Source organism: Diaporthe citri, assembly GCF_014595645.1.
Source record: "Diaporthe citri strain NFHF-8-4 chromosome Unknown scaffold_1, whole genome shotgun sequence".
Classification (NCBI taxonomy): domain Eukaryota; kingdom Fungi; phylum Ascomycota; class Sordariomycetes; order Diaporthales; family Diaporthaceae; genus Diaporthe; species Diaporthe citri.
Window position 1 is genome coordinate 4706622 of NW_025064846.1, and position 12970 is coordinate 4719591.

Here is a 12970-nt window from a genome sequence, read left to right on the forward strand (position 1 = left end):
ATATAGCTATTTAAATATATTTAATTTAATTTATTAAGTAAATTCTTAGTAAAATTATTAAAAGGTTCTTAATACTTTATTTCATTTATTAATAATTATATTTAATTTTGTTAAGTTTACTTTATTACTTAAAAAGACAATATTTTAAACGTTATTAAGGGATTTTTAAACATAATTAAAACTTAATTTAGCGCGAAAATTAAGATATTTAATTTAAATAACGAAGGTAAATATATAAATAAAATAATTATTGCAATATTTTAAAGATATAAAATTATTTATAAGAAATTACCCCTTTATTACCATAAGTTAAATAGCATGCTTAAAAGGTTTATATATACTATTATTATTAATACTTACATAATAATTTGCAATGAAAATTACTTATTCTTATAGCTTAAAGCAATTTCCTATATAATATACTTATGGAATTAAAAACTATACTTAGCCTTATTATGCTAAATAACGTTATTTAAGGCGCTTTATAAATAAAAGCTTAATATTAAATATTTTTAATTATACTTTTGCTCTATATACCTTTATATCCCTATTAAGGCTTGCAAACTAAGAATGAAATTATTAAATAAAGCTAAAAAGGTATACTTTATAGGATTTAAGGCTAAAGGCAAGATTATTTTTTATTTATTTATATTACTTTAAAAAGTCATTATAACCGCAATATTAAGCCATATTACTTAATTTAATTTAGTAATAAAGATTGCATGGATAATTAACTAATTAAATGAAAACATATTACTTAAGATAAAGGTATTATTAATGTTTTAATTAATAAAACTTGCTAATAATGCGGAACTTGCAAATAAACCCGTAGATAAACCGCTTAAACTTGCGAAACCCATTAATGAATTACTTAAACTTATAGGACCCATATAGTTCCACAATTCTTAAAAACAATGAATTTAGCCTTTGCGAAAAGCAAAAGAAAATGTAAATATTATTATAAAATATTTTAAAGATTTTAATAATTTAGCATTAATTAATGCAAACTTTATGTTAAATCTTGCTTAATTAATATTAATTAATGCCGATTACCCTAATTAAATCTTTATTTAAGCATTATTTGCTAGCATGGTAAATATTAATAATATCCTTAATATATATATATAGGTTATAAAGAGTAATAAAAGGGATGTTTAATAATAGGCTATTAAAAGAAAACTTAAATTACTTTTAAATATAAGTATATAAGTTAAAATACTTGCTATTGTAAATTAATATATTATTAATCCTTGCTAGGTATATATAAAGAAGTTTAATGCTTTTAATAAGCTTATTTGTTATAAGGCTTAACTTATTGCTTATAAATATATATAAATTTATAGCATAAATTATAATGATACTTATAGCCCTATAACGCGCTATAATAGTTTAAAATTAATTATTGCTATTGCTGTTATAATGGGCTGGTGGCTTTAGCAATTTAATATTAAAATAGCATATTTATATAGCTATTTAAAACATAACGTTTATATATAATTATTGCAAGGATATTAAATATTATTTAATAATTAATAAGTTATTTTAAAACTTCTTAATGCCCTATATAAATTTAAATAATTAAGTTGCGAATAGTTTAATACTTTTAAAAAGGAATTAATTAAATATTTAATGGAAATAATATTTAATTCTTATATTTTTATTAAAGATTAAATTATTATTACTATTTATATTAATAATATTCTTATTATTAAGAGTTCCTTTTAAGTTAATAAATTTTACATTAAGCTTATGCAATGTTTTAAGTATAAGGATTTTAATCTTTGCAAATATTTACTTAGATTGGAAATTACATAAACTAATAATAAAATTTGCATTTCTTAAAAGGGATATGCTTAATGGATTTTAAAATGCTTTAATATATTTAATTGCAATTAAAGATAAACTTTTATGGATTTAAATTTATTTTCATAATAAAAGGAACCTAATGATATTATAATAAATATAATAATATATTAATTACTTACCGGATTTATTAATTTTCTTATTATTAAAATGAAACTTAATTTTGCGTTTTTATATGCAATGCTCTTAATATTTAATGCAAAGCCTATAATTCATTATTTAAATATTGCAAAGAGAATATTTTAATACATTTAGCATACATTAAACTATGCCTTGTGATTTTTAAAATAAACGTTATTATTTTAATTTACCATACTTAATATACATGCTAATGCTTTTTATAATATTAATTTAAATAATTTAAAAGCATTTAGCGGATATATGCAACTCTTTAATGGCAGCTTAATTGCTTAATCATTAAAACACCAATCTACCGTTATAAAATCCACTTGCAAGGCGGAATATATAGTATGTTTATTAATATTATTATATCTTTATTAAATGATTTAAGCATTAAAAGATTTAAGCATTAAGCATATTAAATGTTTGCTTATTTTATATATTAATAATTAATTAACATTAAACCTTATTTAAAATTATAAAGTTAACGCTTAATTAAAATATATCGCTATTTATTATTACTTTATTTATAAAGAAATTAAAGAAATATATAATATTTATTATATCGCATTTAAAGATAATCTCGCCAATATTTATATAAAAGCATTGCCTTGCCTTACCCTTAAAGAGGCTTATAGGAGATTAAGATTAAGATAAGTATAGGGTTTATATTGCTAAGAGGGGCGTTTAAATAATTAATTAAAAATGATATAAGCAAAATATATAAATATTAAATGATATTTATATAGTAATCTTAGTATAAATTATAGCGAAACATTTAAATTATATTTTTAGCTATTGAAACGGAATATCTTTTATTATCGTTAGGATGATGATACTCGTGATGGGGGGTGTGTTGAAAGGTGCGAGGATTGTATGCCTATACGCTAGCGCTGCGAGGGTTGTATGCCTATACGCTAGCGCTAGCCTATAAATAGGCTCCTTCTGAGCGTTTAATAGCGGGGAGATTTCTCTCCTTAATACCCAACAATTAACTATCATTTGCTTAATTGCTTCATTAGGGCTGTGCACGTTGGTGTTAGCCCAAGGTATTACTACCTGGATATCGAGTACGGGCGTGCTTTGAGGATCGCGAGGATGTGGTTTAATGCTTAATTTAATTCTGGGACAGGTGGGCAAGGTTAGCTAAGGGTCTTCTGGGTCTGAAGGGAGAGGGGGAACGGTCTTATCAAAGTGGCCGTTCGACTTCATGATCTAGCAGTCCTGATTCAGGCATTTGAGCCTCGATTGTACTCAAAAACTAGAATAACCTGAAATAGACCGAATAGAAGCATACTGTAGGGTTGAGCTAATGGCGCGGGAAAATAGAATGTCGTATCAAATGAAACCTGAGCTGGAAAGAAAATAGTTGATTGTGGCCTGGAGTAAATAAGACTTTCCAAGCCTTGTAACCATATACTTTGAGAATTCATTGATCAATCTCTGGCGTCCCAATCCATCACCAGCAAATTCTTAGAAAGATAAATCACACAGCTCCGGGCACACTAGACCGCAGACCCTTCCGAGAGCCTAGAAGCCGGCGTGCAGATCACGGCGGACCTTGTGTGGAGTCCCAGCGCCAGTGAAGAGACTGGTAGCATTCCTGAGGACGTTTGTGGCGCTCATGATATCAGTCAGGCTGACCTGTGCCTCCTTTTCGGTCCATCCCAGCTCGCTGGGGAGGCGCTCGTTCTCTGTTTTGTCCAAGCCACTTCAGTCAGAAGTGACATTCAGCGACAACATGGATTTGGCACTCAGACATACCGAAGAAGTAGGTGACGAGTTTCTTCTCGACGGTGGGATCCTGCAGATTCCCAAAGGCGATGAAGGAGGCGGCGACCTCACCGAGGCTGAAATCCTCGGTGGTCGTTTTGAATATGTACTCGGGGTTGTAAGCCCGCGAGGTGACTTGCCGTGCCAACTTGCTGTTCGCGATTTGTTTGGGCGTGAGGATGTCGGTAGTCCAGTAGACGGTGGAGGTGTCGAAGACAGATTGGTTAAAGACGTGGTTGTTGCCGAAGAAGGCGTCAGAGCGGCTAGTAGTTGGAGTGTTAGTGGGAGTCTCTTCTGCGATTGGGTACTGCGCACGTACATACCTCAAGCTGGCATCATGTTCCAAGACATTGTGGCGGTTGAGGTTATCCCTACGCATGGTTAGGAGCCGAGCTACTTTTTGAAATCGGTGGGGATGGCTCACAGCGTGAAGAAGGTCGCGTTGGGCTCGGGGTTGGCGATGACGGCTTGGTCCCCACATGATACCGGCCAGCTCGGCATCGAAGTTGATTCCAGTACCCAGGGCATGAATCGCATTTTCTCGGGTGATGTTGCGGCCGTCACGGGGAAGGAAGCCGCGGTTCGCCAGAGTGTTCATCATCGGGTAAGGGCCACGAACTATAAGGCGTCAGTGGGTTATGGTGTGAGAAGGGGGTCTTCTCCGTTGGACTCACAGTCATCAGGACCACCTGCCCGCCATTCTCCTTCAGGAAGAGTTTCAGCCCCATTTTGAGGCAGGGCTGAGGCAGGGCTGAGGCAGGGCTGAGGCCAGAAGGCACAGCTGGGCAACAGAGAAGATTGAAAACTTCATGTTGTTTTGCAATATGTATGGCTCTGGATTGTGATAATCAGAAGAAAGAGACCCAATGTTGCCTGAGATGATGATCACAGTTGATTCTTTCAGATGCGGAACAGAGGCCCTTCTTATGTTCATCTTGCGAAATTCCTAGTAGCCGCTCGGGGCTGTGCTTCTGTTCCCAGAGCAATTAAGCTAGAGCGCCATGAAGTGATGGGTCGCACAGATTCTGTTCCCATAATAGGGGGCATCAAGGGACTGTTCTGGTGGTGTCCACCGCTTGTCCGCAGTGTTCATCCACAATAGTTGCTAATCAACAGTAAACGTGTGGGTGGGACGGGGCCCGATGCAGGGCTGCAGGGCCTTCCCGCGTGTTCGGCATCAACGGTGCCACAGTATAGTCTACCAAGATACCCTCTGCCGTCTCCACGCCCGAATCCACTCCGTATTCGGCACTGCAGTAGCGGCTCGCCCCGTCTGACGAATAGCAGTATTGGGGATGCGGAGAACGACAGCGAGCATCCGTGCGACGTCATGGCGACAGGAGAAACGACCGAGATAGTCGTTCTCGGTCTCTCTCTCGTGTTATCCGCCTGCAGGCATGCACACGGACAGAATGAACGCACCTTAGGAAGCAATATTATACCTTGCTTCCTGAACTGGTCATTCAGTCTAATGTAGTTATACATACACCTAGGTGCTGCCACCCCGGAATTTTGCCTTGCCATGATCGGGGATTTCTCGTCCCAGCTTGCAACACTGTGGCTGTTTTGTGGGTCTCTAAGGGCCAAGCATCTTTGCGGATAGTCTCCGGCACCTTCTTTCTCATCATTTCTTCCATGATCCTTTTGACGAGCTGCACCTTCAATTACTTGAAGCCCTAGTGGGAGAACCAATTGTGGACGAACCACAATTTGCCCACGAACAGAAGCTCTGCACCATTAACTTCATGGTTGCAGGTGGTCTCCCATTGTTTCACACAACTGGGTCGTCGTCACTCTTCAAGAATCGATCAACCTCGGAGGAGATGGCCCTCGTAGCTTTGCGGTTCCGAGGCTGTTGTTGGTGACCATGACTGACTGACTCGTCTCGACTGGCAGAGCTCTGGGCTGGAGATGAGGACAGATGTGTTACCTCACGTCTACCCTCCTCGTGCAGGGGTCGCCGGTCTGGATGAGTCGAACTGAACCCCCTTGGAGAAAGGAGGGACGTTGCTGGCAGGGTCCTTCCTTCATCGTGGGTGGACGAACGGCGCTCACTGCGGGCAGCCGAAGAAGCCCGTGACCGAGAGACCGAACTGCCCAGGTTCGTCCGCGTATTCGTGCTTATTTCGATCTCGTTGATGCGCCACTGGGACGCCGGGAGGTATGCGCCAAACGGCGGCATGACCAGGCCTCTGACGACATCGAGCTGACTCTGGGTCGGGCCAGCGCGCTCGTCCACTTCGATGTCATCGTAACATGTGGCCGTAGCGGAACAGTGTGTTCCACCGATGTCGTAGAGGTATGAGCCGGCCCCAGTGAGGCGATCTCTGCAAGCTGACTCCATTCTCATTCGCTGGACAAAGGCCTTGGTCATGAGACCGACGTCAGTCGCTTTCCTCGGCCACCTGGTCTCCGCCAGGGGCTTGGCCTTCTTCCAATCTCCGTAGAAGGAACTCGCAGAGGGCCAGAGGGTAGTCTGGGTGGGGAGATGCAGGAGGGGGCCTAAAGCTTCGATGACATTTGTCATATATGCACTGCTCAACATGAACAACTGCTTCTCGACGGTCGATACAGCGGGGCGGGGATTGCCCATGGCTCTCAGCTTCCGGCACAGCCTGTCGATCAAAGGTTGAGAGCGGATGCCATTGTGTCTGGTGATTTCGTAGGCGATTTCAGCCCTGGCCGATTTGGATTTGATCTTGTTGGTTATGAGGGGGCTCAATGGCTTAATAGGCTCGAGTGGATCGTCGTGGTCCTCTATGCTGCAGCGGACCGACCACATGAGCACATAGCGGAATACGTCGATCCTGCCCTCCCAAACGGGGTGCAAGGCCAGCTCCCGCAGCTTCTCGGTCTGAAGCAGTGTCACGTAGGCGTGGTGGTATTTTGCCGAAGCCTCCGAGTCGCTGCGTATTGTCAAGATGTTCCAGGCTGTGGAGGTATCAATTACCAGGCCGAACCTAAGAGATCGGTGAGCGGGGCCCTGAAAACCTGCCACATGATCTGCCAGAGGGAACGTTGGGCTGAGTTGTTGTTCGTTGACTGCGCCAGATTCTCGTCCAGTTCGGTCCAGTGGGCCTCGTCGACCCAGAAGCCTCGGAGAAGTTCGTACTGATCCATGCAGGGTTGGCCAGAGAGGATTTCCTGTAGTGTGAATGGCGAGGTTTCGAAATCTGGTGGCATGTTTGGGGGATCAGGGAGCCGCTCGTCGTCGTCGTCGTCGTCGTCCTCCTCCTCCTCCTCCTCCTCCTCCTCCTCCTCCTCCTCCTCCTCCTCCTCCTCCTCCTCCCGCGGCTGCTTCTTGGGCGGCCGACCAGCTTTCCTACCTTTAGTCTGCCGGTACAAGGGCACGTCGTTCTCGTCCCTGTCCACGGTACGCGGTCGTCCGGGCCTTCTCTTGCGGGTGCTGCTAGCTGCGTCGTCCAGTTCCTGCGCCATGCGCTTGTTACCTGCTCTTGGGTGCGACTGAAGGCGGGGTGGCTCGTCTGACATGTCCTCGGAATGATTGTCTGCAAACGCCTCATTTGTGTTCTCGGAATGTCGTGACTGGAGATTGTCAGTCTAGGTGCTTGACCGATGACTGCTGCCGGCGTCCCCTGCTACCGCGAGTGTAGTCCATCGAAGCAGCAGTCTCTTGTGCTTGGATGAGCAGTTTGGGTAGAAAGTTTGAAGTGAGGAAGAATGGATGGAAATGAAGAGACCAAATGGCCTGAAATCTAGGCTATAAATACTGAACGGATTGATCTGTGACTGGAAAGGTGAATGTGGGCATTCACTGACAGAGTGGGTGTAAGTTGCCCCTGCATCCTTTTACAAGCAGGGGTCTCTTCACCAGCACGCTAGCCCCACAGCTTGGTGGATCGATCTACAGTAGCGTTTGCGGCCCGAACCGCCTGAAACTTTGTCGCCTGCACCCTTTTGCAGTGGAACAGCTCCCAAGAGGATAATCTACTGTGTGCTGACTCCTTTCAAGTTTACTTCGTTACCGAGAAACCATGCCACATATTCGTTGTCATCATGCACAGGGCTCATCATGGAAATACCGACCACAAGCTTTCTGCCGTGGTGCTTGCAGCGAAGAATAGTAAAAGCAAGCCAACAGATTTCTCGGGTCTTCCTGCATCAGTCTGACCGAGACGTTTGCTCATCTCTTCTATGCGCCGGATGTTGAGTGAGGACAGCCAGAGAACTCATTTCGTGTTCAGCTAGACTTCCACCTCGGATGCTACAAGAAAGGAACTCAGACAAGCACTCGTCTACAATCGTGGACTGGCATGTTTTCATGGGCTGCTGAGGCCGAGGGTTGGGTAGCTGGGAGCGTTTGACGCTCCCGATACGGAGTCTGCGTGTGTGTTGTTGACAGCGTGACTCCAGGAAAGTAAGTGAGTGACTGAAGAAATAAAGTTTCAAAATCCAAAACTCAGTACAAGGTTTTCATTTCTGACCTGCACCTGGCATCTGGGAGGGCTGCATGGTCGACCGCAATAGTGGAGCTGTGGTGGGCAGGGCAGCTGGCTCAGGTACCCAGGTACTTGATACACTGTTTGTTTACTCTAGGGAGATGTGTGTTTGAGTCCATGTATCGAGATCTGTCTTGCATCCGTGTCTGTACGTTGCTGCCCCATGGAACACAAAATGTTGCTTGCGGCTGTTTAAGTGAACAACACTTGGGAGACTGGGCAGCTCGATGCTTCTTGTAGTTACTTCAGTAATCAAAAAATCTCCTAGGATTCTACGTGATCCAATAAAGGTAGACAACTGGCAGCAGGAATATCTAGTGTGTCATCACGCCAGCTGTCTTGTAGAGATAGACTCCTCCATCTACTACAGTTGCCCTGGCTAGCATATCATAAGACAACTGAGGACAGTCTCTGAAGCTTATGTTTCTTGTGAAACGGGCCAAGCCTATGTATTTAAAAAACCTCCCTTTAGGCTTCTTCACTATAACATAACAAGACAGCATTAAAAATGAAGATACGTTTAACCAGTACATTAATATCTCGACTGGGGAAGGACAAAATGCTAGTTCATATTTTTGTTATATAATGTAATTATTGTGTTGGGTCATAAGTGATAGGCTTAGCACTTCGCCCGGAAGCCAAGTCCAGCCTTTGCCCACCGGGCGGCAAGACAGAGAATAAAACCGGCCAGTATAGAGCATGCTGCCCACAATTGCGGCCCCAGATATGGGCGGGACCCTGAAGTCTGTAGGGCGCCTCCAACAGGAGGTCCAGTCATGGACGAGATGCTGATGATCGCGAAAGCCATACCCATTCTCGTTCCAACCTTGTCCAGCCGGTCTGTGATGCTGGCAATGGTAGTCGGCAGCAAGCACTGGAACGCCCCAGAAGTCGCACCGTAGACGGCTGTGAAGGCGTAGTACCCGCCAATATCCCTCACGGCCAGCCAGCAGAACGCGATGATCACCCATGTGAGCGTGACGGGGAGCAGCACGTTCAGCGGCCCAAGGCGATCGGAGAACAGGGGAACAATGACGCGGAATGGGAGGCCCGCGCCGTTGACGACCATGATGAGGACTGAGGCGGCCGAGTAGGTCATACCAAGGTCCTCGACGCCGAAGGAGGCGATGTAGTAGAAGGTGTAGTAGTTGGCCCACATGATGAGCCACCAGCCCGCGACAAAAGTGTCGAACACGGGCTCCCGGAAGGCGGCCCAGTCGATGATCGGGCCCGACTTGCGCGGCGGGAGGCGCGGGCGCATGAAGGCAAGGCACACGCCCAGCGAGGCCAGGTTGATGAAGCCCAGGACCCGCGACGTCCAGGCGAAGCCGAGCTTGGGGATCAACTGTCGGACCACGAGAGGATAGATGATGCCGCCGGCCGAGTTTCCCGTGGTGACAAGCCCCATGGCCAGCCCACGTCTTTTGTCGAAGTACTTTGCAAGGTCAGCCACAAGATGTACGAGGAGAGCCACTCGTTCTCGTCCAGGAGAGGCGTAGGCCAGTCACTCACGGTAGTCACGAGGGCCAGCGAGGGTGTGAAAAAGATACCGCCACCTAGGCCGGTAAGCACGCCCTGTGTCAGCATGAGCTGCCAGTATGTCTTGGAGACGCTCATCAGGAACATGCCGAGGACCTGGAGGGCGGCTCCGACGAAGAAGGTCGGCACGAAGAAGCCGGCGTCGAGGAGCCGACCGGTAAAGACACCGCCGACCATGGTCAGCCAGATTTCTGGTCCATGTTAATCACCTGCTACGGGTCCCAAAGTGATGCGTTCTGGAATATTCCAAATAATGACAGACGGGAGGCCGTAAGAGGAGAAGAATGGTGCTTACGCAGGGACCCGATCCAGGAGATTGTCGAGGGCGGCGTGTCAGGCATCGTCTGCTCATAATATGTCTGGAAGCTTCCGAACGAGTTCAAGTATCCCCAGGTCACGAAGATGGCGATCCTGCGCGCGGCTCATCAGTAACTCGAACTGGAAAGTCAATAGGGCAAATCAAGCAGTGTGCTCTAGCATACCATCCCTGCGTCAAGGTTAGCAATCCGGCAGTGTCACCATCTACTGGCACAACTCAGGCACAACTCGTGCAGAAAATCAGGCAAGTTTGTCTTCAATTCGGAGCTGCCTCGATATCTTGAATTCCTAGGTATTGATAGTTTGACAGTAAGACGTACACAAGCCACCTGGGTCCAGGCCTTGGCACCGCCGTCCGGGGGAGGCGGCGGCTCCGGCCAGCCTCGCGTCGTGATGCGCGAGGCGATGGTGGACAGGACGTTGCTGGCTGTCCTCCTCAGATCCTCCGACGCACGGGCAGTCCTTTGCCTCCTCATTGATGGGGGAGCGGTCGACCCTACGTCGTCATCGTCGTCGTCGTGGGAGCCCTGCGTTGTCACGTCGTGGTCATCGTATCCTCCAGGATACATACCCGGGTGATTTTCTTGGAGGACACCAGGGTTGGGCCCGGCTGGGCCCCAGTGCTTTTCATCGTCGTGGTGGAACATGTCTGACGGGGCCAACTTGGGAGAGAGGCTGCATGTAGGTTATGGTGATGTAGGCAAACCGCTTTGGGTTGCTGACGTTGCCCTCCCGGCGGCGATGCGAGGCCCAGGCATCGTGCGATACTTAAGGCGCTTTAAAAAAAATAAAAAATAAAAAATCGACCCAGAGGTTCACTCTCGCCCCTTGAAGGGCGCAAAATTCAGACCGGAGCTCCGTCGTCGGTGGGCCCGCCCCACTTGTCGCCGGTCCCGGACTGGTTGGGTGCGATAGCTCGGCCCATGATGTGCCGGGATTGGGCTCCGGGTGCCCGACAGCCGGGCCGGACTGTGGTCCGTCCACCAGATATGACGCTGAACGGACGTCGTTGGGTGCGTTTCGGCGGGACCAAGGCCTGTGCCCAATGCATGATCGGGCTGCTATCTCTCAATGGGGAGCATCACGGCGAATCCAACACCAGCGACTCGGGGCTGTGAAGTAACCGTGGCGACGATGTTGTCCTCCTGTCACCTGGCTGGCCAACCAACCAATTGTCCCATCATCTTGCTTGCATAAGTTCGCCTGGACCGTTGGACTGTGAGGGCCCCTGGAGTGGATGGTTAGTGCTCTGGCCTGGGCAGATGCCCAGGTAGACGGGTGGAAAACGCCTAGGCTATGCAGTCTTATACACCCAACAGGCCACTGATGACCATGTGTGGCAGGAGCTTTGAGGCCAAGCCGGGACTCGATGGCTGACTAGTATCTGGACTATTGGGCCCGAGATGCAAGGTGCTTGTGCAGGTGCATGATGCTCAAGCCATTGCCTTTTGCTTTTTGGACTGCGCCGTGCAGGTTGCCCAGCCGTGGCTGTCTGTTTGTTTACAGCACTGTAGTGCGTCAGCTCAGCAAGGACTGGATTTGCTTGTGCCATCATATTCACATCAGCGTTGGACACCACCCCTGAATGGCAAAGCACTCAGTGTCTGTCATCTGGCTGATGTATAATAGTAATAACATGAGGCAGTATTCCTCCTTCATTATTACCATATCACAGAGTCACATTGCTGACCAGGCTAATCAGGAACACACCAGCTGGGACTGCTGAGCATAGTACTAGGACACCCTCTTGGGCGCCCCTTCCAGGGGTGCTTGTTGCTGCCCAGATGGGATCCCCTGGTTAGGTCTAGCGCCATGTGGGGTGGGCATGAGCCCCAACCTTGGTTGCTAAACGTCCTCCTGCCCTAGTAGGGTCACAACCTCCGTCGGCGACTCCTCAATCCAACCTCGTCGCCCTGCTCTGGTCCTGAAAACCCACTGACCTCCGCCAACCCAGCCTCTGATTGTCCCATTGTCTGATCCGCTGATCTCACTTGCTTTTTCCCAGATCTCGCTACCAGAGAAAGAGGAGTAGTGTCGATCAGACGGCTGCTTTTCCTCGACTGCTACGCCAGCTTCTGGAAGATCAGTCCTCGCTTCTAGCCTGGGCGCAGCATATCCTGGCGCCATTCCGAGTCGACGACGATCACTCGCCTGTGGAGTCCCCTATCGACGGCTCCCATGCCACAAGCGAGCATCGTCAGACTGAGACTGCCGGGTCTGAGAGCCAGAGGGCCTAGAGAAGCGAGAGGCCAGGCCACGCGGAGCCGTGATGGCATCCGGGCCCTCCGTAATGGCCTTGTCTCACCTGTCCACGACGAGTTTTTCAAGCCACAGCGCTCACTATTCCGGTCTGGATGCGCCTCCTTGGTTGCTTTTGCGCGCCCGGCAGGCAGCTGTCAACATGGGCGACCGCCTGGGGTGCTTCGCAAACGAACGGCTTGGGCGTTCGTTCATCTGTGCAGCATGGTTCCTGGGGTTCCTGGCCTTCCCGGTTAATCTACCTGGATCATCGGGATCCCATCTCGTGACGCCTTAAAACTCCCCCATCGACCGGGTTGCTACATCGACCGTTATCGCGGGCGTGCGACTCGGACCGCTCAGCGTCCTGTGCCACAGCTCCTCGTCAATACCGGAACCTGTCGAAACACACCGACACGCGGCAAGCCTCGCAGCAGTCCTGCACTAGACCGGCGCGCTGCAAGCTCTGTGGCTCTCGTCCTGGCGTCCTCTTACCCCTGCGGCGGCATATGCAAGGCGGCAGAGGGCCTGCAAGCCCTCCCACTGCTTGCCAACCCCCGGTCCTGAGTCAACAATCTACCATGCAGCCATGGTGTACCTTCTCCCTTCGAGCCCGCGGGCAGAGGCTTGCTCGTCCTCGTGTCTTTCTCTGCGGAATC

The 12970-nt window shown here is 47.2% G+C and overlaps 2 protein-coding genes across 2 annotated transcripts; both read right to left on the minus strand.

The window, feature by feature from the left end:
• Positions 1-3513: 3513 nt before the first annotated feature.
• Positions 3514-7248, minus strand: INS49_001296 (uncharacterized protein; the record flags this gene model as incomplete). Its single annotated transcript, XM_043162128.1, has 7 exons — positions 3514-3677; positions 3748-4019; positions 4080-4127; positions 4181-4223; positions 4276-4374; positions 5812-6662; positions 6707-7248. The coding sequence occupies 7 exons, from the start codon at positions 7246-7248 to the stop codon at positions 3514-3516; spliced, it is 2019 nt and encodes a 672-aa protein (XP_043030634.1).
• Positions 7249-8835: 1587 nt separating this feature from the next.
• On the minus strand, positions 8836-10720 carry INS49_001297 (uncharacterized protein; the record flags this gene model as incomplete). Its single annotated transcript, XM_043162129.1, has 3 exons — positions 8836-9651; positions 9729-9946; positions 10390-10720. The coding sequence occupies 3 exons, from the start codon at positions 10718-10720 to the stop codon at positions 8836-8838; spliced, it is 1365 nt and encodes a 454-aa protein (XP_043030635.1).
• Between the last annotated feature and the right edge of the window lie 2250 nt (positions 10721-12970).